Genomic DNA, 25,616 nt, shown 5'->3' with positions numbered 1-25,616 from the left:
TCCCTAGATTGCAGGAAATCACCCTTTCGGGCCTTACTAATTTGCAGATAAACGGAGAATAAATAGGTGTCGTCGCCAATTTGTCGGAAAATTACACCAACAGAATATGACAAATGTCAATAGGTATATGAGAGCGCAATAAAATAGTCAATAATCGCGAATAAGTAAAAAAGTAGTGAAAAGCTGAAAAGGACGCCAGCAGTCCATTTGAGTCCGTCAGGGGGGGGGGGGGCATCCGCCCCTGACTGTATATATGGACGCTCCGCCACTAAGTAAGGGGATGTTGGAGAACTGGCTGAAATGAGGCAAGTCATTGGCCTAAGACGAAGTTGTGTTACGCTTACCGGTACTCACACTAACTTCTTCCACTTTTCACGGGGCGTGAAGACGCGGTTGGGGTAACAATGTGATCTATAGCCAGGGGACGGGCCGAGGGTCCTCCAGCAATTACTAAAATTATTACACCTATATAGTATACGTGTGCATCGGACAGATCGACAAGTATGCATTGAAAAATGGGCAGATGCACGTTTCGGAACCTTGGTAAATATTGGGGGGGCTTATCATGCATTTGCCCCCTCAACTTTTTCATTGGGGGGGCTGAGCCCCCCCAAGCCCCCCTGGTTCCGCCGCCACTGCCCATGAGTATAGTACTGTGCACTATAATAAAGTAATACAATGTTCCAAACAAAAGTTCCAAACGTATTGAAAAAATTATGCGGCTTCCTGTTGTACCGTCGGTATTGTTACAAGTACTTTAATTCGAAAATAGGTAAGAATAATATTAGCATCTGACTTATAAATGCTGCGTATGATAACGTTTCGAGTACTAAACACCGAATAGGTCACTTATTGTATCAGACCGTAACTCAGAGAGTGGAAAAAGTTATCGAAGAGTGGAAACATTTTCCGGTTCCCCTGAAACTGACAGACAAGCGCTACACCGTTATACGACCATATATAATTTGCATCCATTCATTCATTCGACTAACCGATCGATAATCGTTACTTGTAAACCAATGTTTTCCACATGTTCTGTCATTGTTCACGAGACAATAAAGATCAGAGTCGAATACATTCTTCACAGATTGAAGCGATCAAAAAGGTCGATAAAATATTTTGGCGCAATCTATGTGGCATTTGAGTACCAACACAAGTGCGTATTGAAGTCCTATGTGTTGTGCATGTGGTGGTCGTGCAAAGCCACCGTAGTTCTCGGTGCCGTTACATTTATTGACGTCTGCGCATCGTAGCTGCTTCAACCACCAGATCTAACGAATGTGATCAGTGATCGCGTAAAATTGCACAACATTGTTAAATACGAACAAAGTTTGAGAAACAAAAGCGACCGTCAACTTCTTGGATATATCTTTGGACACTATAAATCGTAAGTAATATCAGAAATAAGACGACGCAACTTGCTCGCATATCCCATATTTTGTGAAGTGTCTGTTAACTAACTCTAGGTCTACATGCCAAAAAGTGCTGCAGACGGTATCTAAGTGAGTCCCTGATGGGTTTCTAAGACGCGGTGGCTGGCTAGGCAAACTGCTCACTGAGTAAGTAAACAACAGTTACGCTGGGCAACTTCGGTTAGGCATATCCTACCTCTGACAAGTCTGAGCCTAGGCTATATTAAGACAACTGTACCAATGTTTCGCACAGGTGTGTTAGGCTTAGTGGTTAGTCTGGCATAATTATTAATATTAATAATATCTCTTAAAATAATTTAAGCTGATTGCACTCTTGACAGGATAATTCTGATTTCTGAGTCAAGAATATTATTAGGCTAGGCTATTTCTAAGTTTAGGCTTACAAGTTACATTATTACAAGATTTGAAAAAATTTGAAAACTTACAATTAACTGAAATCTTCTTTCTAACTCCTTGTCCAACCATCCAATAATAAACTTGAAAATTCTACAAACTATATTAAAATTGTTTGATTTAGCACATGAGCATATTACTGAGTACACAGTGTACCAAGGTACAAAGAATTGACAATACACTAGTGTTGTGCTGCTGAAATGTTTGCATTTTCAGTAAGGCACCCTCCTTACAAATCCATTGACCACCCCCACCCTCCATCTTGGGTGAAAAGTTTCTAGGGACAACAAAACATCTAACAGGGAATAATTTATTTGACCAGTATAACATTTGTAAGGATTGTGCAGTGAATAGAAATGGAAGATCCTGAATGGCTACACAAAGGCTAGCCACAGTGCAAAAGCTTTATCCAGATTTTTTTTTTCTCTTACTGAATTCATATCATTAACATATTTCTATGAATTTTGAAAGTGAATCCCAGAGATTGAAGTTTGAGTATTATACCTCCATGTGATCACAACAAGAAATCAGGCAGTTCGTTCATGTAGCATGGTGGGCTCATAATTGATGCACTTAAGGATTGGATTGACGATGTCGGTCAACATAAAATCAAAATCACTCAACTGCATGCTCTTTTCATATGTTTAGTTCCTTAGAAATGTAATGATCTCAAAATATTTATTGTTCTGTTCCTACGCAACGAACAATTGAGAAGAATTTGACCACAAAATGTCTGCTGTGTGAAGTTCTTTCATACCCCTAAATTGACACATGCGTCGATAAGCTAACTGTAGTGTAGGACTAGGACTTTGGATGCTGTTTGCTATGCTCTGAACCTCTAAGCTTAGACAGGTCAGGTCCCAGAGAGAAGTGGTATCATATTGAAGTAATTTTGGTTATTTTTAGGGAGTAAGATTTCCAAATGTCCAAAAAATGTGTAAAACTGGGGGGAGGGTGTTAAAAGCTTAAAAAATACCACAATTTGGTCAGCAAATAGCTGAAATGGGTTCAAACTCATGAAATATGTAATTCTGCTTGACTGCAAAAAGTTTAGGTGGCCTTCTATATCGTTGCTAGTAATAATTGAGGGTGCGTCAATTACGGGGGTGCGTCAATTATGAAGCCTTTACTATACTCATCACATTGAAAACATTGCATTTCCAAATCGCTGAGATTTTTAAAAAAGTGACTAATTTTATATTAATAGAACCTTCCATGCTACTTGTTAGGGTGAATATTAGCCAGCTAGCTTTAAAACAGAATTCTCAGTTAATTTTGGGACACTATTTACCTGTAGGTGGAAAGGTTTCAGCCATTGACAAGTGCATCTTTCAATTGGAAGACTAAAAAATGTAAAAGAGACCCACTGAGGCAAATCACGCATGTAACCGAATGAACATATATAATCTTGCTTGCACTTTCTCCAACCCCCCTCCCTCCCCCACCCCCACACTCCATCTTGGGTGAAAAATTGTTAGAGACCATAAAACATCTAACAGGGATCATTTATTTGACAAGTATAACATTGCAAACTTGCAAAATTGGTATAAATGCAATTGCAAAGATGTGAAGCAGTCTATAGTAACCAAACTAACTGAGAGGCTAAGAGCCTTGAAAACTGGTGTTAACACTAAATTATTCCCTGTCTAACACATTGGTTTACACACATAACACTGTTCCATAAATTATAAAGGGAAATTGACTTCATTATTACATGAGCATGCTTGTGAGAGGGAGAACTGCTTTATAGTTTGTATGCAATTTTATTCAACAATATGAATTTTGTTTGCATCCTGCTTCACAAAGGCACATAAAGTTAACAGCCGTGTGCTGTGAATCAAGGAAAATGACAGAGGAAACTTTGAAACCCTCTGGTTTGTAAGGGAAGAGCTTAGTTAAAACATCGTGATGGAAATCAAAGATAAATGTACATAGTTTTGTAATGCTATCATGTTGACTTGATTTCTTTCAAGTATTGCAGTGAAGGAACCTTGAAGGCCCCCTTTCAGCAATCGAATATAAATATGCCAGTTCGTCCACTGGACAGAACACACATAACAGACCACTCTTAGTTAATTGAAAGCATACATTCATTTTTTAAATGTCAGCTTCCACAAACGTTTTTCCTTGTGATTCTGCACATGATTATTAGTGTAAGGTACTTGCAGTACTTAGCTGTATAAATATTGGCAATATTCAGTATATATTATTTGATTATTGAAGTTGATATTACAGGGTTTTAAACCAGGGCTCAATAAAAATAGAAATTTGCTGTTTCAGTCCAGTAAGTCTAGGGTACAGGTAGGCTGCTGTACATGCACTGAGAGTTCAGTTGTTAAAATTTTTTTTTTTTTGAGGTTTTGGTGGAGCCTGGAGGTGGTGAGAGGGGAGAGATTGAGGAGGCTGGATATAACCGGGGGTGGGGAGGATGATTACAAACTAGCAGTAGATAGTAGCAATTTACCACCCAATCCTCACGTGACAGTATTTCTCAAGAGAACTGTTTTGTACACAGTGTAATATGTCGAGCAATATCATCATGCATGATACAGCCAAATGAATGACGTATCTTGTAGACCGGGAGAACCCTATCATTAGGGTTAACCCCTAGGGTTAACCCTAATCCAAGAAATACTGCATCACATGTAGTAGCATGCAATACCGTACTTCTTGAGGCAATGGAACTTGCTACATTATAACTTGTCTTGAGAGATGAAAAAAACTTGAGATCTTGGTGTAATTTACATGTCTGCTGCTACATATTCATATATATTGCTTTGAGTTTATTGCTATAGTTGTTGGTATCAGATGTGCAGATTCTTCTTTTGTTGCTTCGCCCCACCCACCCCAACCCACGCTATTTTTCTTGTAAGTTTTTTCAGGTTACCTACAGTAGGTACCCAGAATTTGTGTAAGTTCCTCTGTAACTTCCTCTCTGTTTTCCTATTCTTTTACTGTCAACGTTATGTTGTGTATTCTCATACATGTTATGTTTTCTATCATTATAATATGAATTCTGTGAAATATATACTCTTATTTTCTCATCATGTTATTTGTATTGCACCACTGATTTGAAAAATAATAGCAAAATGATCAAGTTAGTTTCTTAATATGAACTTATTAATATCAGTACTGAATATGTCCTGAAATGCATAAATTGTTTAGTACCAGGCTTAATATGCAACGCATAAATTGATAGGCTACTTGTCATTTCTGATGTGCCAGTTATGTATTTTTCATGCAAACAGGTTTAATTTAACATATGCAAATATCTGATTTGTATTATTAAATTGTGTAGCTGAGCTAAAAAGGAATCATTCTTTGTGTTGCTTAGTGACACCAGATACCTGGTATGAAGGGTTTTTTTTGGGAGGAATTGTGAAGCTTTTGACCTTGTAAAAGTTATTTCATGAAGATAATAGAGCAATGAAGCTTTGTTGGTTAATAGGTTTAATCAAGCAAAATATGTTTGGAACTGACATTTAATTGGACATGGAGAATGGTACCAGAATTCTTTTCATACTGAACATAGGCCTTGAGGAGGAGATGTAAAATAGGACAAGTTGAGTTCTAGTTGGACGTTTCCTGGTCCTGGAATGTGAGTCTTTATATTAAAATGTTTAGACATCTCTAGTGATGGACCGTAACTATTGGTTGTAGCAATCGAACAGTACTTGTCAGAAAGGTGTCAATTTTTGAGAAGTGTATGTCATTATAGACACTGACCACCGGTTAATGCTGACCGACCGCTGGTTGACAAGCATAGCTACATCACTGGTCATAAGTACTGCCCTAATATGCTAGACAGCCAAACATGTGAATGTTCATGCTTCAAGGATCCTGAAGCATCTTTCTGTCGCCAAATATTTTCTCATAATTTCAGACATTTTAATCCCTTAATATAATACTTCACAATGTCAGAATAGTCAGAGAATCCAGGGCTAGGCTATAGCATTTGTTTTTAAATTTTAGCACGTTCGCTTCCAGGGATAAGACTTACGACCTTTGGGTGCGTCTGTCATCATGGCAGTGTTTATTACTAACACATGACATTTTGACTTAATTGCCATAGGAACAACTTAACACAGTACTTTGACATCTGATCATTTGATGTATTCTGAGTAAAAAACAGTAGAGAAAGGGGAATTTATGTTTTAATATTACATTAATAACATTTTTACACTGACTGCTGCACAGTTTGATTGAAATATTGCAGCTTACTGGTCCTTTCACAGTGCAGTGCATTAAAGTTATTTTTTGAGTTGTGCTATCTTGAAGCAACTATGCGTCAGTTTCATTATGTATAGATGCTGTTTTGGTATGATTGTGGCTTTTTTAACTAAAATCCTTAACAACAATGCAGTTCATAGTAAAGGGGATATAAACCCTATACTTTTCTGTTAAGAGAATACTGTTTCGCAGTACGCTCTTTTGCTTCTACAGAAGCAACACGAATGCTTGAAAACATTTCTTCCAATATTAGTAACAATTCTGGAACAGAGGGGCAAGCCTGGTGCTTTTGTGCCTTTTGTACGTTCTCTTTTCTCTAGAAATTTATTCCCGTCAGGAATATCATAATATCTTTTTCCCTTCCCTTCCCTGCTCCTTCCTCCCCTCTCCTGTTTACACTTGTAACCAAATGCTTGGCACTCCGGCATTTTGCACCAACTTCCGAACAATCTCCTAGACCAAGTTAACAGTTCAATATGCAGAGAGGGAATTTGTTAACTTACGATGTGGCTCGCTGATGTCATTTTTGAAGCGGCCAACACAGTAGATTTGAAAATATAACTCAAAAATTCCTGGAAATTCAGGGAAAGGTAGTTTTGACTAGTTATTTCACAGAGGGTGTAAGAGTATTAGTCTCTACTATGAGGTCACTGAAAAACCCCAGATTTTATTTCTCCTTAAAGCTAAACTAGTTAAGTTTGATTTCAAATGAGGATAGAGGATCTTCAATATGGACTACCATATAATTATGTGTGTAACTCCAACTGCACTGTCTATTCATTGACTGCAATTGCACTTTACTTATGTATACTTATGTATACTTGTGTATATCACGTGGATTGTTCAGTTAGTTAACAGCATTCCATAAAGTAAGGAAGTATAAATTTCTCCTCCTCTCCCAAAAGGTGCCAGTTCTGGCAGTTAAATCCACCATATGATGTTTTCTTCCCCGATTCTTAAATGCAAATGAGGGCAAAAACTAGGTTTAGCTGACAATCAAAGACTTACTATTAACTTACACACAGTGGTAGTGGTTTTTTTTCATGGATATAGCAAAGATATTTTTAAATACATACAGTATATACTTTTTTTTTGGGACACCCAATGGGACATAACTAACAAGCTTTACTTTGGTGTGCATTTGCTCTGTAGAAGACATGACTGTGGTTCTTAGATACCAAACTTTGCAACATGAAGTTGAGTGGCATGTATTTATCAATTGTGTACGTTCCATTGTACATACACAGGGAAATGTTCACAGCAGCTGTTGACATAATATTTTATTTCATCCATGCAGTTATCTGTCAGTCCCAAGTGCATTTGCTGAATGCTTGTAGAGGAAAGAAAGCATGAACAAATGAATAGGGAAAAAAATTGATCTTCAACCTGTTACAAAAAGAGAGAGGAAAAAAGAGGAAAAAAAATAGTTATCTTTAGTAACAGTATTCAGAGAAGATGTTGGTTAAATGAGGTGACATTTTTTTTTGAGCTTTTGCTGTCTATGTGTGTTTTAAAGTATATATTCCACTTAGATACTGTCATACTACTGTATAGTATGTATTTTTACTTCAATATTGCTGCTTCTAGAGGTCAGCTTAATCAATTATCTGACGTTGTAATAAAATCCCACTATATTGTCCATTAACTCTGTTGTTCAAGCATCACTTTCAAATAATTAGTAAAAGTCCAAAGCTTGGAAATTTTATCGATAACTTTCGTGTTGCATGTCCGTAATATCTAAGTGTCTGGTCTAAACAAGAATAGAACAGGATTCGAACCAGTTATCCAGAGGTTACTGGTTCGAATCCTAGCCACAAGTTGCTTTGCTCTTTTCCATTGTCTACAATTTCCCAGTCAGTTTTCCTTGATCCATTGGAAAAATCACTTCCCACTCCAAGAAAAGACATGGATGTTTTAGGTCCTCTATGTTTTGTGTTAGCTATAAAACAAGGCCAAAGGTACTGTGCTCCTTTTGAGACACAAACCCAACAACGATGAATATTGGTCTATGTGATAGGTCTATATTGTGGTAGGTCTATGTTGTGATAGGTCTATGTTGTGATAGGTCTATGTCGTGATATGTCTATGTTGTGATAGGTCTATGTTGTGATAGGTCTATGTTGTGATAGGTCTATGTCGTGATATGTCTATGTTGTGATAGGTCTATGTTGTGATAGGTCTATGTTGTGATAGGTCTATGTTGTGATAGGTCTATGTTGTGATATGTCTATGTTGTGATAGGTCTATGTTGTGATAGGTCTATGTTGTGATATGTCTATGTTGTGATAGGTCTATGTTGTGATATGTCTATGTTGTGATAGGTCTATGTTGTGATATGTCTATGTTGTGATAGGTCTATGTTGTGATAGGTCTATGTTGTGATAGGTCTATGTTGTGATATGTCAATGTTGTGATAGGTCTATGTTGTGATAGGTCTATGTGATAAAGATACATCTGTCCTGAACAAAGTCCCCAACCAGCCAAAGGAAAGTCTTATGCCATGATCCACACCTTGCAGACTATGGTCCTATCCGGTCATATTGAATTTACTTGTTCCTCGCTTACCTGTCTCCCCACAACCTTAGAAATAGGTTGCTAAGGTTGTGGGGAGACAGGTAAGCTCGTCACTCATAAATATCCAAAACCAGTAAGTTTTGGAATATTTCATAGTTTATGCTGTCTCCTTTCTTTCATCAGAACTTTGGAAACATTTATAAAGTTGGATTGGTGAGAAGTGTTTTCAAGTAGTGGTATATCAAGGAGGTATGGATCAACAGTTCCAAAGATGGGCCAAGGTAATGGCAGAACACAAAGTACACAAGGTAAGGCTTTACTATGAATAATATTTACCACTGGGGACTCTTTTAAGTCTTTTCACCTTTCTAGATCTGTTTTGCCAGGATCTCTGTGATAAGTATAGACAGGTGGTTGCTCCTTTAGCCTAGTCTTTTCAGCATTAGGACTACAGTAGTTATGTAAGATAAACATTGCATACAATGGTGACAGACTGTATATATTTATCTGGTTGTAATTGGTTCATTTTCAAGTTTGCATATATATACTAAATGTTATCGTGAGATTTGGATAGAGTTGATAGATATCGGTCCTTGTATATTAATGTGGAATGCTTTCAAATTGGTTAAAAGGATGAGCAAGTATTAAATATATAGGTTACTTTGAAAAGGAGTGTGTATGGGATTGGGGGAAGGAAGTGTAATTTTAAGTGCTCTGAAAAAAAGTTAACACATTGGCAGCTACAAAGATTAGTGTTGACAAAATACTAAGGCATCTCAGAATTAACGACCGTTTTACATTTAATAGGTAGGTTGTTGTGGAAGTGAATTACTCGTCGTGCAAAGTACACAAGCCCTACATAGTAGTATCGTGGCCTATGAGAGTACAAACCCTTTCATGTTGCGGCATTTCATGTTGTGATGGTATTAAGTTCAGCCTCTTCTTACATACCAACCAATTACTGCATTTCTAGGAATACATGCTTTTTGGCTGACCAAGTTAACTTACTGTACCAAGAAATGAACCCCCAGGGTGAAGAAGAGTAACTGCTACCAATATTTTGTTGAATGGCAGCTGGAATTTTAATGTTTAATCTCTAGATATATTTCCGTTTTCCACATATTTCACTTTGCGTTTTTCTGCACCATGCAGTCATATTTGGTTCAGTCTATTAAAGGCATACCCTCAGCAAACATTTATAATTTCAAAGTTAGAAAACTCTAGATTTTATGTAACCAAGCATAGAATTCCTTATTGTGGACAGTACCTGCACACTGAAGTCATTCACATTTTACTTTATCTAGTGGTAATGCAACTGCAGTACTGTACGTAAGATAATGTGGTATTGCTCTATTGATGTGCCGTACAACATGATCAAATTGATCATACATACAACTGTACATACACTACGCAATACACAACATGTTTGTACACAGAAATGTTTTAGTCCGTTTTCATATTTTATGATCAAAATAAAAATTATCAACATCATAAACTTTTCCGTCCAAAGTAAGATTGATTGTGTCAATATATTCCAATTGATGTAACTTGCATAATTTCTTTATCAGATCATAAATGTTTAAATCATTTGACCTAAAATTTAAAAATTCACCTTCTATTACCATGGATGTGACTTTGCATCAATGGGAGGAGATAGCCTGCCTTTAATATGATCCCTTGGTAGTATTCCATACATATTTACTAATATAGTATTATACTCTGTAGCGACCATGGAAGTATTATATGGACATCCATGGAAGCATTATTGGCTTCCATGTACAGACTGATTTAATATACCACAAGTACATACATACAGCAGGCTCCATGTAGAGTCTGCTACTCAATTTATATTACTACTCGGTGATACACCGTGGCATTGTCGATCCGCTATCAGTAGACACAGGGTGATTGTACTGTCTTTAGTGTCTTGACAATAGAAGGAATTTTTGTGAGTGATGACTGCTTTTACTTGAAAAAGGTTTTATTTTTATTGAAAAAAGAACTGACAAAATAGATGTTATCATGTCTTTGTGGTGGTTGGAAGACTGGAGAACAAAGAGAGGTGAGATTTTATATTATTGATATCAGTTTCAAATTTTCTGAACTATGTTTCTTTTTTTTAAATTTGAGTGTCATTCTTTTTCTCATGATTCTTGACTAAATGGATCTATCTGAAAATTGTCAGTAAGTACTCTGTACTTAAAATTGTCAGTAAGTACTCTGTACTAGTTAAAGCGCACTATATAAGTACAGCAAACATCTTGTATCTAAAGCATTGAATTAAAGAACACTACTACTGTTACCAAAACTATTATATGCTCAAATAGCACAGATAAAATAATATCCGATTTCACTTGATATTTACATTTTATTTGAACAATCACAGTTTTTGGAAAAATCATTGCCATATTTTAAAGTAAATGTAATGTGCACATTAAATTCATAATAAATGCTAGACTTACAGTATAGACAGTGTCTGCACACTGACTTTCCTTGTTACTTACCAAGTATGCACTTAAGTCTGGTACACATTCAGTGCTTTGATGACGTTGCACTCCTAATCATCAAACTGGCAATGTTTTCACTTTTATGATATCTTATGTGGACAACTACCAAATGGGGGACATCGTATATGCACACTGACTTACCTTGTTACTTTCCAAGTATGTACAAAGTCTGGTACACATTCATTGCTTTGATGATGTTACAGTCCTAATCGTCAAACTGGCAATGTATCATGATATCTTATGTGGACAACTACCAAATGGGGGACATCGTGTATATATTTTTCCACAGGTGGAATAATGTCGAGCAGACATTCTGATTGCAGTAGCAACACTACCCTGGAAGATTACAACTTCACTCCCACCCCTTCACAAGCTGGAACCCTCTCAAGTATTGGTAAGTTACTAAATTTAGATACATTTGAACTAAACAGTACACAATTTTTGTATCAGCAAAGTTCTAATGTCTGATATTAAAAACCAATTAGCAGTTTTCTCTTGACCGTGTCTCTCTTTGGAGCATATGGACTGTTGTGTTGTCCTTGTTTGGGATGTCCAGAGTTTCAAAGCTTAGAGCTCTGTCTTTTGACCGGGGACATTGCGCAGGATATGTCCATTCTGTTTCTTCTTCCTCTGTCCACGGAGTAAGGTGTGGAGGAAGGGCGGGAGGGGGTGGATAGCCCTGCTATCTTCAGATGGGCAACATCCAAGATTTAAAAGTCTTTTCAGTGATTCAGGACTGTTTTATCCATTTGTGTGCATGTCTCTTATGATGAGATGAAGTTTCATTGAACTTGCAGGAGTGTCTTGATGCTCAGACCTTTGTTAGATCTACTGATGTCATTGGATGGGTTCCTGTTTAGTTCATTCAGTGAACTAGCAGCAGTGTCTTGATGATCAAATCTTTGTTAGTCTACTGATGTCATTGGATGGGTTCCTGTTTAGTTCATTCAGTGAACTAGCAGCAGTGTCTTGATGATCAAATCTTTGTTAGTCTACTGATGTCATTGGATGGGTTCCTGTTTAGTTCATTCAGTGAACTAGCAGCAGTGTCTTGATGATCAAATCTTTGTTAGTCTACTGATGTCATTGGATGGGTTCCTGTTTAGTTCATTCAGTGAATTAGCAGCAGTGTCTTTATGATCAGATCTGTGCTAGATCTACTGATGCATCATTAGATTGGTTCCTGTTTTGTTCATTCATGTTGGACTCTCTGACTTTTTTATAGATGGTTTAGAGTATGGTGTGTGGGCTACCTTTCCGATGGATGTTACTTTATTGTAAATCACTGTTAATGTTGTTTGTGTCTATGAAGTCTACTGAGTCCCTGTTCACATTATCAAGTGCTACATTTCTCTAAGCTTCTGTGAAAAGTTCTGCCACATGTACGTTCAGGTTCATTTCTCATTGCTTCTGGTTTGAAAAGTGAGCTATATTTGGATCATGAGGCTGGATCGAATTTTTGATTATTTAATGCAGATGTTTCTCTGAGGAATCTTTAATTTTTTTTTTTTTTTGCAATATCTCGTGTTCACCTCGCATTCATCTCTGTGTAAATCTGAATTACACTACTTATATTTGCATGGAGGCACTTGTTGACTTTGGATGATTGCAGTACTCTACCTACAATTTCAAAATTATTGGCTTGAAACAACCTTTAGGGTCAGAGACTTGGAGTTGATCAAGTTCTTGCAATGGCTGATTCCTTTAAAACCTTTGCTGAAGGAACATTTATTATTTCATGTTTTTTTTTAATCAATGCCATGTTGGTGTTAAGGGATTTAGTGATGTTCTGTGCATGATTTATGAGGAATTTCAGAGAGTATTGTCAGTGAACTCACAGCAGTATAAGAGGTGTTTTTATGTCTGTATGTACATCTGTCTCATAAATCCTGGTTTATTTTTTTCTGGGGTCTATGCGAGCTACTGTACATTCAATCTATCAAGTACGAACTCTTGTTTGTCACAAACGTTTTGTGATATTTAAGGGTAACATTACTGTGTCTCAGTATGATAAACAACAGATAAATTGATTTTTATCCCATAAAACGAAGCAATTAAAGAACATACATTTCTGTTACTGCCACCCTCTAGGCATTTGTTCTATCTGTGACATGTTATTTTTTTCTATTACGACTCTCGGTCAACATCTGGGAGGTAACATTGAGGTTAACAGCATGAAGGAACTCACACTTTTAGAAGATTTGTACTTCCGTTTGGTAATTTCTCTTTCGGTTATTTTTAGCCTGCCCCAATCTGGATGAAAGTCTGAGCTCTAGCTCTGATATGTACGAAGAACATCAGCAGCATTGACATTGATATTACGGATCAGATCACGTACAATTATTGAACAATTTCAATGGATTTTGAACCTTCAAGGGTTAACATTAGATCCCAGTGTTCAGTATCAGATACTGCCCATGCAACCAGGAAGTGGAGGCTTGTTAACTTAAAAGAAAATGAAAGAATATTAATGTTAGGAGCAAGTGATTTCTTTCCACACTCGTAAATAATGCTCGTAAAAAAAAAAAAAAATTATTCCGGGGTCAGCCAGGCTGCTTTTACTTACAAATTTAACCCTGAGTGTGGGATCTGATCATTGCCAGTCTTGGATTCCAAATCTGCGAGGTCTGATCCACATTTACCTTACAAATGGGATGATGAATGCAGGGTGCAATACTGCCCTCAGAATCGAGTGTAAACGTGGCCATAGTTAAATGCAAAGAATCACTTGTGGGTATCTCCCTTTTAAAGTTTACTAGAGCTATTTACCTCAAGCAAACATGTTAGACTTACTTGAGATGAGATCACTAAAACATACAGTAACATTAACAAACAAGGTCACACCAGAAAGTACGCAGGGACGCAACAATGTAACTTTCCAAATTTTTGCCTTAATTTGTGGTAAACAGATATTTTTTGTGTTGGTTTAAACTGTCAGTCACTCCTGCTGTACATAACAGTAGAGGAATCATGGTAAACATGAAGATCTACTGTAGTTACATTAAGGGTTACTTCCAATTAAATATACATCACAGTAAAACATGCATCATAGGTTTGTCCCATGTATGGCAAATATTGCTTGATGTCATAGATTTTACTTTCAACTGCTTTATGATTTACAATGGAAATAGTGCAAGCATCTGTCTGTAGTGTTTTGAGTGTTATTTGTATTGTCTCCTTCTCTTATTCCAGGATTTAATTAACTCGTTATGATTGGCAGCTGTACAACCCTATCACCCTGCACCAATGATCTGCTTTCTTTGTTCCATTGGCCCATTGTATGTAAACGCATCGCTGTTTTGACTAATAGGTATCAAAAGCCTCACAGAAATACCTGATCCCTCTTTTAACGTACAGAAGGTCAATTTAATTGGCAGTGAATGCACATTACAAATGGATTTGATCTTGAGTTCCTATGATACATGTTCAGTTGACTTTTCAATGTTGTCCTTGACTGTCTAATATCACTTGGAGGGATTCAGCTTGAATTCAATTTTTTGCTATATAAATTCTCTAATCCTTGTCCGCAATTTAATCCAAGGTGGGTGGTAGGGTGACTGGTAAACATTCATCAAGTTACAAGCTCTGCTTACAGTCCCCATGTTCTATTTTTACTGTAGTATTGAGATGCTACTGTAGAAGGTAGAAGTTGAAAGCCATCTCCTGGTGTTAGTCATACCAACTGCATTGTACTGTAGCTCCAACACTTTCTTATAGTATAGTAGATTATAGTGTTCAAACAATTATACATAACAGAAAATACCGATTACCAATTATTTTTTTCATAATCGTGCCGATTCCGATTCCGAATATTTGAAAATGAGAAAATATCCCATTTATATGAAATCGGCAATAAAGTTTGTGATAGAAACAATTATTGTTGTGATTTTCCTCTGTTTCCTTTTGCTTCGTTGTAATACAAGGCTCTTAGGTATCCTTTTGTATACATGTACCAAATTACCTCTGGAGTTTCTCGGAAAGAAAGAAAAAAGATTTTTTTTTTTAATTTTCCAAAATACGAAAATATGACATCCTACCTAGTCAGCACTGTGCTAAGCGAATGGCCTAACCACCTCGACGTGAATGTCACCTGTTAATGGCTTGAAATGGGCTAAGAATAGTTACTCAAAATATCCATCTCAAAAAGTATCTCAGACAAACCATCCATCTTCAATCTTTACCAAAGTGTAAATTTTAATTACATATTGCCTTCATTCCGACATTATTTTGTACTTATTTTGAGTATTATACCATTTATGAACAAATAGAAATGTTACGAACTTGAAGTTAAACATACCTATTCGTTACCTATTTAACTCCATTCATGTTCAATTAGAAAATGTAAGCTTAGGCCAATCAAACTGAAAAGCAAATTGTACTATCGTAACTTGTTTAAAATTACTCTAAAATGTTACCAGATTGATGTAAAGAAATAATAACAACTAGAAACTACTCCAATTTAAAATATAACCTTCCCTCTATAAGACATAGCACATACCTTCCAAACAAATGCTGATTTCCAGCAAATTGAAAGTTGTAAACTAAGCTACGCATTTTTTTTTTTGCAAAACGATGGTTAGGCTAAATTTCCCATTGACTTAGTATGGTTGTTAGGCTAACGTGTGGTCGAAATTTGCAGTTTCCATGGATATTTTTATTTTTTATTTGCGACACAACTAGAGCGAATAAACAGATGGAAAGGTTAGATTTCCATGCAGTTGACTTAGTGTGAAGTAAGGCTACCATGTGGTCGGAGATTTGTGGGCATTTTAGGTTATTGTCGCTGGTACTGAAATTGCTTCGTGGAGGCCGTAATTTGCCAGTCTGCGGGAAATTCCCGGTGATTGTGCGCGACCCTCCCGCACTGCTTCAAATTTGATGCGAGATGTGAGAACTGTTTGCGCGATTCGTGCTGCAACTGCAATTCCTAGCTAAAGCAAACGCATGTCACAATTAATTTTACACAGACACCTGATATAACGAGGGCGATTTTCTTATATTTCTTTTTTTCTTTTTCGCACTCGTAATTGTGCTTTAGGAGGGCTATTTCAGCACTTGCGAGGGCGAATCGCCCGTCCCCCCCGCTTATTTCTGACCCTGTCAAGCACATTCGTTAATTCGCGAAATTGGTATTGCTGCCATGCTTACTGTGCCGAGAAATATGAAGTCACTAACCACGAGGAAAGCAAAATCGGCGACCCTGGCAGCCTAATTTGATGAAATTACATTGTGAAAGAAGTATAGAGGGTGTCTTTATTTTAATATTTCGTAGTAAAAGAACAAAGCTAATACATCAGTTGATATTTTCAACTTCCATATGTTTTAGAATAATGATATTTTCACCTTCCATATGTTTTGAATAATCGGTATGACATAACTGGTATTCCACGTAATTTTTACCGATTCCGATTATGTTCCGATTATGCAATAATCGTACCGATTCTGATTCCGATTAGGTTAATCGTTTGAACACTAGTAGATTATAAAGCTAATAGTGATGATCATGATATTACATATCGTAATCTTGAAAGTCAACTTACTGATTATTGTTTATTGTTTTTGGTTCCTTGCTGAAAGCAAAGGAACCTATGTATTCAGGTTGGCGTGTGTGTGTGTGTGTGTGTGTATGTGTGTGTGTGTGTGTGTGTGTGTGTGACGCTTAAGCTTGTATGCACGATAACTCAACAAGGGATTGACTGATCATGATCAAACTTGGTGGGTGGGTGGCCCATAGTGAGTAGATGAACCCTATTGTTTTTGGTGCCCACAAAGGTCACCAAAGGTCAGTTATGGTCCAAAAACCCAAAATACTAAAACTGCAATAACTCCCAGTGCCAATGTGCGACAAGGTTGATATTTTGGGACAAGTTGTGAACTGGTTAGGGCAATATTTTGAAACTTAACGGTCATGTGATCTGAGGTCACCAAAGGTCAATTAATGTTAAAAAACTAGTATTTTTGCGATAACTTGAGAACGAATTGTCCGTTAGGGTTGGGAGTTGCTTCAGTGTAATCCAATTGTCGACCCACATCTGGGTGACCCTTGACCTCAATTTGACCTCTGGTGACCTTTTCATGTTTTGGGGATTTTTACAGTTTCGATGCTATTTTCAGATGTCAAAGGTACCTTCCGATCATAAATATCGATAGGGTGACCCCCGTGTGACCTTTGTGTGCGAACTTATATGGGGTCAAAGTTTTCGGTCAGAGTTAGGATGGCTGTACAGACTTATCGTGTTGATTTTTGGAATCAGCAGATCAAACTACATTTGAAACCAAGGTCAAAAGGTCAAAGGTCACATTAGAAAAAATGTGCTTAGTTTGGGAGAAAACGGGCGAAAAAGAAAATGTTTGGTTTTGATGCTGGATTTGGATATCAAAGGTACCTTCCGATCAAAAATGTCAATGGGTTGACACCCGGGTGACCTTTGTGTGTAAAGTTATACAAGGTCAAAGTTAATTTTCAGACATTTAATGCAATAACTCCCAGGGCCAAGGTGTAACAAGGTTGATATTTTGGGACAAGTTGCAAATGGTATAGAGGAATATTTTCAAACTTAACGGTCATGTGATCCGAGGTCATCAAAGGTCAATTAATGTTAAAAAACTAGTATTTTCGGTGAGAAAATGGGCAAAGAAAAAAATGTTTGAATTCTTACAGTTTTGATGCTATATTCACGTCTCAACAATCAAAAATGTCAATAGGTTTACCCCAGGTGACCTTTGTGTGTGAAGTTATATGAGGTCAAAGTAAATTTTCAGACATTTAGTGCAATAATTCCCAGTTCCAAGGTGTGACACGGTTGATATTTAGGGACAAGTTGCAAATGGTATAGGGGAATATTTTCAAATTTAACGGTCATGTGATCCGAGGTCACCAAAGGTCAATTAATGATAAAAAACTAGTATTTTTGCGATAACTTGAGAATGAATTGTCCGTTAGGGTTGGGAGTTGCTTCAATTTAATCCAATTGTCGACCCGCATCTGGGTGACCCTTGACCTCAATTTGACCTCTGGTGACCTTTTCATGTTTTGGGGATTTTTACAGTTTCGATGTTATTTTCAGATGTCAAAGGTACCTTCTGATCATAAATGTCAATGGGTTGACCCCCGTGTGACCTTCGTGTGCGGAGTTATACGAGGTCAAAGTTAATTTTCAGACATTTAATGCAATAACTCTCAGTTCCAAGGTGTGACACGGTTGATATTTTGGGACAAGTTGCAAATGGTATAGGGGAATATTCTCAAACTTAACGGTCATGTGATCCGAGGTCACCAAAGGTCAATTAATGATAAAAAACTAGTATTTTTGCGATAACTTGAGAACGAATTGTTCGTTAGGGTTGGGAGTTGCTTCAATTTAATCCAATTGTCGACCTGCATCTGGGTGACCCTTGACCTCAATTTGACCTCTGGTGACCTTTTCATGTTTTGGGGATTTTTACAGTTTCGATGCTATTTTCAGATGTCAAAGGTACCTTCTGATCATAAATGTCAATGGGTTGACCCCCGTGTGACCTTCGTGTGCGGAGTTATACGAGGTCAAAGTTAATTTTCAGACATTTAATGCAATAACTCTCAGTTCCAAGGTGTGACACGGTTGATATTTTGGGACAAGTTGCAAATGGTATAGGGGAATATTTTCAAACTTAACGGTCATGTGATCTGAGGTCACCAAAAATGTCAAAGGTACCTTCTGATCATAAATGTCAATAGGTTGACCCCCGTGTGACCTTCGTGTGCGAAGTTATACGAGGTCAAAGTTAAAAAATATAAATGAGGTCACGGGTCAAACGTGAGAAACTCCCAAGTTGCAATAACTTGGCTACTATTTATTGGAATTTCGTCAAACTTGGTATGATGATATTGGTAGATAGTCTCCACACGCTGATGTGTGTTGCAATTGATATCATGCATGTTTATAAGGGGGGGGGGGGGGCCTAGCATTATTTCGTTATGAAAAGTTTGTATGCACAATAACTCAACAAGGGAATGACCAATCATTACCATACTTGGTGAGTGGGTGGCCAATAGTAAGTAGATTAACCCTGTTGATTTTGGTGCTCATATCATGAATATTAATGAGGTCATGGGGTCAAACGTGAAATACTCCAAATTGCAATTACTTGGCTACTATTACTAATGGGAATTTCGTCAAACTTGGTATGATGATAATGGTAGATAGTCTTCACACACTGATGTGTGTTGCAATTGATATCAGGGCTTAGCATTACTTTGGCAACAAAAGTTTGTGAGCATAAATTACTGTTGTTGTATTAGGGCTTTGTTAGAAATTTCCCTATGAATGGAACTAATGAACAGCAGCAAGGAACCATGAAATGTTTTCATTCTGGTTGATTATGTCTCTTGGGAATTTGGTATTTTCAAAAGATAGGAGAGCTGTAGTTACAGTATTTTAATACACAGGTGTAAAGATCAATGCATGTGTATTAAAGATACATTATTTCCCGATTAGCCCACAGGGTTAGTGATATAGAGTCAAGATTCTTGCCAACAGTAGGCCAAACAGATTTCAATATGATCACCCATTGTCAAAATTCTGTCATGCCTCTTACAGCTATTGTACTCTCATAGGCTACATATCATTGTGGTGTTAATTGTAGCTTTTAGTGCTTCCATTCCAGGAGTATCATCTTTGATCCTTTTCTCAATTCTCTTGAAGGTGGTTAATTGTAAATTGTTTAATATATGACCCTCCCTTCAGTTTCTGTCAACAATGCAGGGAATTAGATGCTTCAGAAATGACTTTTTGTGTAAACTCTTAAAGGAATTCCAGCATGTAGATTTGTGTACAATGGAGATGACCTCCAAATACCATAAAAGCTGCAGTGATTTGAAAACAGATCTATGAGGTGGTAACTGCATACTTTTGTATTTTTTAGATCCTCCTTCGAGCAGGAACTCGCGAAGAAGCCTTATTGGCTTATCAAAGCCGCAAGCTGACTGAAGTCAGTCTCTTAGATTCATATTTAAAATCCATGATTATGAATTGTCAATTGTCAACAACTTTGGAACTGGACGACATTCATTAATCTTGGAGTGACTCGAACTCTGGACCTTATGATTGAAAGGCACCGGCGTTAACCACTGAGCTAACACTCCTAACACTCATCAAAATTTGGTAAAAATGAAGTCAAGAGAGAGAGTTTATTTCTCTCCTAGCAAAGAATATTCATAATTGCAACGAGAGCAAATGGTGAAACATGGAATACGATAGTCATGTGACCTCCACAGCCTTTGTTGTCATCTTCAGTCATGAAACTGATTGTACTTTAAATAACAAAATCATGTTTGCCTGCATTGCTTAAATACAACTTAACCAATTTGTCATTTTGCATTCTGTTCATTAGATTTACTTCGTTCCCCACTTACCTGTCTCCCCACAACCTATGCACCGCATTCTATCGTGTCTAGAATGCCCTGGTAATCTTTTAACACTGTACACCCTCACTGGCCCTAATGGCCTTCCTTCATTTTTCTACCCACAAAGTGTCTCACAGTGTTTTTTGGAGTTAGAAAAATTTTCGCGAAATTCGCCCGGATTACCTTGGATTTATACTCTAGAAGTTTCTTATCAGGACTTCTGCACTTCCAAGGATCTTTTCCAGCCTGATAAGTATCCTTTTCTTGTAGGGAAGGGTGTTTTTGGGGGCTGTTTTTAGTGTACACTCTCGCCCATGCGTTCGTTTTTTCTTACGTAACGTTTTTAGGGTAACAGGTAGTAGCTCTGCGAGACTACTTCGTTCGTTGCCTATACCGCCTTGTTTACGCGGATAGGCATATTTTTTCGTATGTACATGTTTCAGCTTTTCTTACTTTCAAAAATAAGATGTTTTGCTTGTTTCATGTACCTTCGTTACTTCTTACGCTTTTGTGTGGGTTTTCCCCTTGTAGCGTAATTTGTAGCGTTGCCTATACCGCCTTGTTTACGCGGATAGCCATGTTTTTCCGTATGTACATGTATTTCAGCTTTTCTTACTTAGCATAAGATGTTTTGCTTTCATGTACTTCGTTAATTTTTACGCTTTTAGTGTGGGTTTTCACTTTTGTAGCGTAGTTGTAGCCACGTTCCGATATCTCCTAACTAGTTGAGATGGTCGGCTTGTTTCGTTGTTTTTCATTTTAAGACGGGAGTATCCTTGATTTCATATATTGTTGTATATTTTCATGTTTCCTCCAGTTGTTGCTACGTGCGCTCCCTCAGTCTCATGACTTGGGGTGTACCTCGTAGCCTTGTTCCCCCCCTCCGCTGGTTCGCGGTTAGGGGGGTTCTCTCCCTTACATGTTTCGTCCTTTTTACAAGTTTTTCGATGCATATATGTTTAGTTACGGTGCTTCCATATGTCGGAAGTGTTTATCCTTGTAACGTATCTTGTAAGCCGCGAACTCCTATCCAATACTAGACAGATAGGCGGTTCGATTACGTTGTTGTTGTTTCTTGTTTGAACCTTCATATATTTGTACATATTTTCATGTTTCTCCATGGGTTTCGCTACTCGAGCGCCTCCTAAGTGTCGGGAGTTTCACTTGGGGCGTATCTCGTAGCCTTGTTCCTCCCTTCCCGCTCTGTACGCGGATAGAGGGGTTCTCTCCCTTGTATACATGCTTCGTCCTTTTCCTTCATGTATTCTAGTTACGTGTTCGCTTCTAAGTGTGGGAAGTTTTTCACTATTGTAGCGTACCTTGTAAGCCACGAGCCTCTAGCGGGGCGCGTTGTTTTTGTCACGTAACTTTACTCTCTGTTAGCATACTCCCACCCTACTTCCTCCTTATAGTCGTTCCGTTTGATACGTTAGACTATTCGCCGTTAGTCTCTCCTTAACGTGGGTTTCTCAGACATGTCTGGAAGCCACCTTAAATGTGTGAACTGTTCCGAGACCTCTGTCTAGTCTGTTTTGTTTTCACACCAGACAGTGGCAGCACATCGACACCTGGCTAGCAGGCCGGGACAGGTTAGATCTATCACCGAACCCACAGTTCCCCTGGAGGGAATCGGAGGAGAGACAGGAGATGAAGAGGAAGTGAGAGAGTTGGTGGGAGTTGAGCTGGAGAGAGGCCAGGAGAGGGCCGGAGAAGAGAGAGAGAGAGAGATGGATTTTGCCACCCAAGGTGCCGGCGTTGTCCGGATGTACCACCAAGGGCTAGGGCAAGGCTCAAGGCCAACCAAAAGCCCATGTGAGAGAGAGAGAGAGAGATGGAGATTTTGCCACCCAAGGTGCCGGCGTTGTCCGGATGTACCACCAAGGGCTAGGGCAAGGGCAAGGCTCAAGGCCAACCAAAAGCCCATGACAAAGACGGCCAGAGCGGACAGTCCGTCCGGGTCGCAGGGAGCGGCACCCGTTGTGGTGCGCGCAAAGAGAGCGGCTCCGGAGAGCCAGGGTCCGGCGAGACCTCAGAAGGAGCCCGGAACAGACGTTCCCCTCCGACCCAAGGAAGGCTAGGCTCAAGGCCAATAAAAAGCCGATTAGAAGTTCCGACCGGAACGGACGGAATGTCCGGGTCGAGGAGAGTGGTACCCGGCGTGGTACGCACACAGAGATAGGCTCCGGGAGCCCGAGTCCGGCGAGAGAGGCCGGAGGAGAGAGAGAGAGAGGAGAAAGAGATATTGCCCCCCAAGGTCCTGGCACCGTCCGGATTCTATGACCAAGGGGGAAGGCAAGGGCAAGGCTCAAGGCCAATAAATAGCCCATTTGAAATTCCAACCGGAATGGACAGAATGTCCGGGTCGAGAGGAGTGGTACCCGGCTAGGTACGCACACAGAGATGGGCTCCGGGGGCCCGGGTCCGACGAGACCACGGGTCCAGCGGAGCCGGGAACCGATGAGATCAACAACTGCTGGGCCCCCAGAACGGGGTAGTAAGGGCAAACGCCCAATCCGAAAGGAAAGCCGGCCCGAGCGAGGTTCCCACGGCAAACGGAGATATACTTATCCCCAGCCTCAAAGTTAATCTCGCCTCCAAGAGGGGGGAAAGTCTCTTTCATCAGGGGAGGTCGCCCCCCGGAACTAGCAGCTTGAGCTGCGACGACAGGTTCGAATCAATTGCGGAAAGACACTGCAATCGCTACACCATTTATCATTACACATCCCGAATGTGTGTTTAATGAGTACCAGCAGAAACCAGGACATGACATAGATTTCCTGGGCATTCATGGGTCATATTCTCCTCGCTAATTATATTTCTCTCTCGTTATAACTCATCGCCATATGTCTAGGTTTGAAACCTTGCTTATGTTTTGTTGTTTAAAACGCTTGTGGAACCCCCTCCAGAGCATGTTAAAAGGCGCAAACTGAAGTGATTCTAGTACAGTCTCGTTACTTAGTACCTTGGCAACCTGCCAAGAAGAGAATGTTCTCGAAGCTTGGCAAAGTGCCAGGAAAATGAAGCCTTCTAAGAGTCTTGGCAAATTGCCAAGACAATATACCCGCGCTGTATATTTGTTATGAGAGGAGGGGGGCCAAGCAGTCACCTGGATTGACATGTGTAAGCTCAACGTTTGCTGCAACGAGCTGTCGACTACGTGAGCGATCCCATGGAATAAACCACTCTCTCTATTTTTTGGGTGAATTTCCAAGACAAACGCGTCAGTAAGTCGGAAAAGGGGTAGGGTAAAACCCTAACAAAGGTACAAGCGCTAACGCGCTCCGAGCATACAGTATGCGCTTCGTGAATAATGTTCGATGTTCCGACCTTTTAAGCACAGTTGCATTTCGTAGCACCTGATAGCCTAGCCTAGTCGTGGCTATGCGCTAGGTGGTTTCAATAGGAAGTTGGATACTTCTACTGTACTACACTACGAAATTGACACGTCTTGACATGGAGAGATTTGAGGAGTAACGGGTACGTTATCATAACATTTATTACGTGTTTATTACGTTAAATGTGGTGTGGTAAAAACGTCGACATAACGTTTCTATGAGATATTAATGTTATATTAATGTTATATTAATGTCTTAACGTAAATCGTTTTGAAATATGAGCCTGAAAACGTTTTCGGTGACATACCTCTTACACCACTAATAACGTTATCATAACAAAACACTACATGCTTAGTAACGCTGTTGTGTTTGCTGAGTAACTCCCCGGGCTCCGTTAAGCAGCCAGGGATTTATGAGGTGGATTTTCTACAAACCCACCCTCTCACCATCTTCACAGCCCCTGTTGGGAGTTTGTTTCTGATGAGTAGGTCTATACAGTAGCTCAGTTAGCTCAGGGTTAAAGCCTTTCAGTCATAAGGTCCCCGGTTCAGGCCACCCCAAGATTAATGTATGTTGTCCAGCTACAGAGTTGTTGACTTTTCATAATCATGGACGTTAAATTTGTATGTAAGAGACTGACTTCAGTCAGCTTGCAGCTTGGTTAAGCCAGTGAGGCTTCTTCTCAAGTTCCTACTTGCAGGATGATCCTAAATACATTCTTAAATACATACATATAGTTGTAGGAGTCACATAAACAGTAGCAGTGTAGCTTTGTTTAAGATTCTGATGAAGCAAACTATCCATTCAGTACTCAGTCTCATTTTTTGTAGCAGGGTAGCATTGTTTAAGATTCTGTACTCACTCAGCAGAGTGAGATTCTGTACCTTCAGTACTCATTTTTGGAGAGTACTGTGGTCAAGTGGTGAAGGCTGTGGACTGGTGATCTAAGGCTTGCAGGTTTGAGTCCTGGCCGGATCATTCAGTTGTTTCCTTGGGCAAGGCACTTTTTCGTCAGTGCAGCTTCCCATCCAGGAGATACTTGTCTCTATGCTTGACAGGTTTTCGTTGACCGGGGTAATATTGTTAGGCGCCTCAGGCATCATTATCTTTCAATAGGTCTACGCCTTTTCTTTCCCCAATATTATGATTAATATTTTTTAGCATGGAAAGAACCTCCATTAAACCTCCCTACAGGGTACAGCTTAGCATCATCAGGACATTCCTTTTCTTCAGAGTTTTCTGATTGCAACGGGTTGATTACTGAAGGAGTCATCAACCGTACTGTGGTACTGCATCAGTACTGCGAGTGCGGCTGTCCTGCAAGCGCTAACAAGGTCACCAAGCAGGCCGCTGTCCTTGACTTCTTTAGCAGCAGATACACAGGGTTGGGCTCACTGGAGCCCTCCGGCGCCCAGGTACGGGGCTTTTGACTACCATCCTCTCAGACAACACGACGGTGGTAACATACTGTAGCTACGTCAACAGACATGGTGGCACCAGGTCAGAGAGATATTGCCGTCTGGCAAGGGAGACCCTCACCACAGCTACAGAATCTGGCATGGCCCTACAAGTCTCTCAGATAGCCAGAAAGGAGAATGTGATGGCCGATACTCTGCCCAGGGGACAGCTCCACCCTGACGAGTGGACCCTTTCGAAACGAACATGAAGTAGGTTTTTCCACATGTTCAGCAGACCTCTGACAGACCTGATTGCGACACAGGGCAACAATGGGCTGCTCATCTTTGTTCAGGCGGCCTTCCCGCAGGCCTTCCACATAACGCCAGGTCCCTGTCGCGAAACGGACCGGAAGCTTACATCT

At 39.2% G+C, this 25,616-nt stretch overlaps 1 protein-coding gene across 6 annotated transcripts in view; it reads left to right on the top strand.

Annotated features, from left to right (window-relative positions):
• The first annotated feature begins 1,229 nt into the window (after positions 1-1,229).
• The window catches only part of LOC139966859 (uncharacterized), a 73,087-nt gene continuing 48,700 nt past the window's right edge, over positions 1,230-25,616 (top strand). The window contains exons 1-3 of one of the 6 annotated variants that reach the window (XM_071970288.1): positions 1,230-1,387; positions 8,754-8,878; positions 11,367-11,471. In XM_071970288.1, the coding sequence (XP_071826389.1) occupies positions 8,842-8,878; positions 11,367-11,471 (142 nt within the window). In that variant the 5' untranslated portion in view covers positions 1,230-1,387; positions 8,754-8,841. The other 5 variants (XM_071970289.1, XM_071970290.1, XM_071970293.1 and 2 more) reach the window with 5 other exon arrangements.

This window comes from Apostichopus japonicus, chromosome 4 (genome assembly GCF_037975245.1).
Source record: "Apostichopus japonicus isolate 1M-3 chromosome 4, ASM3797524v1, whole genome shotgun sequence".
Taxonomy (NCBI): Eukaryota; Metazoa; Echinodermata; class Holothuroidea; order Aspidochirotida; family Stichopodidae; genus Apostichopus; species Apostichopus japonicus.
This window is presented reverse-complemented; position numbering and strand designations above follow the sequence as displayed.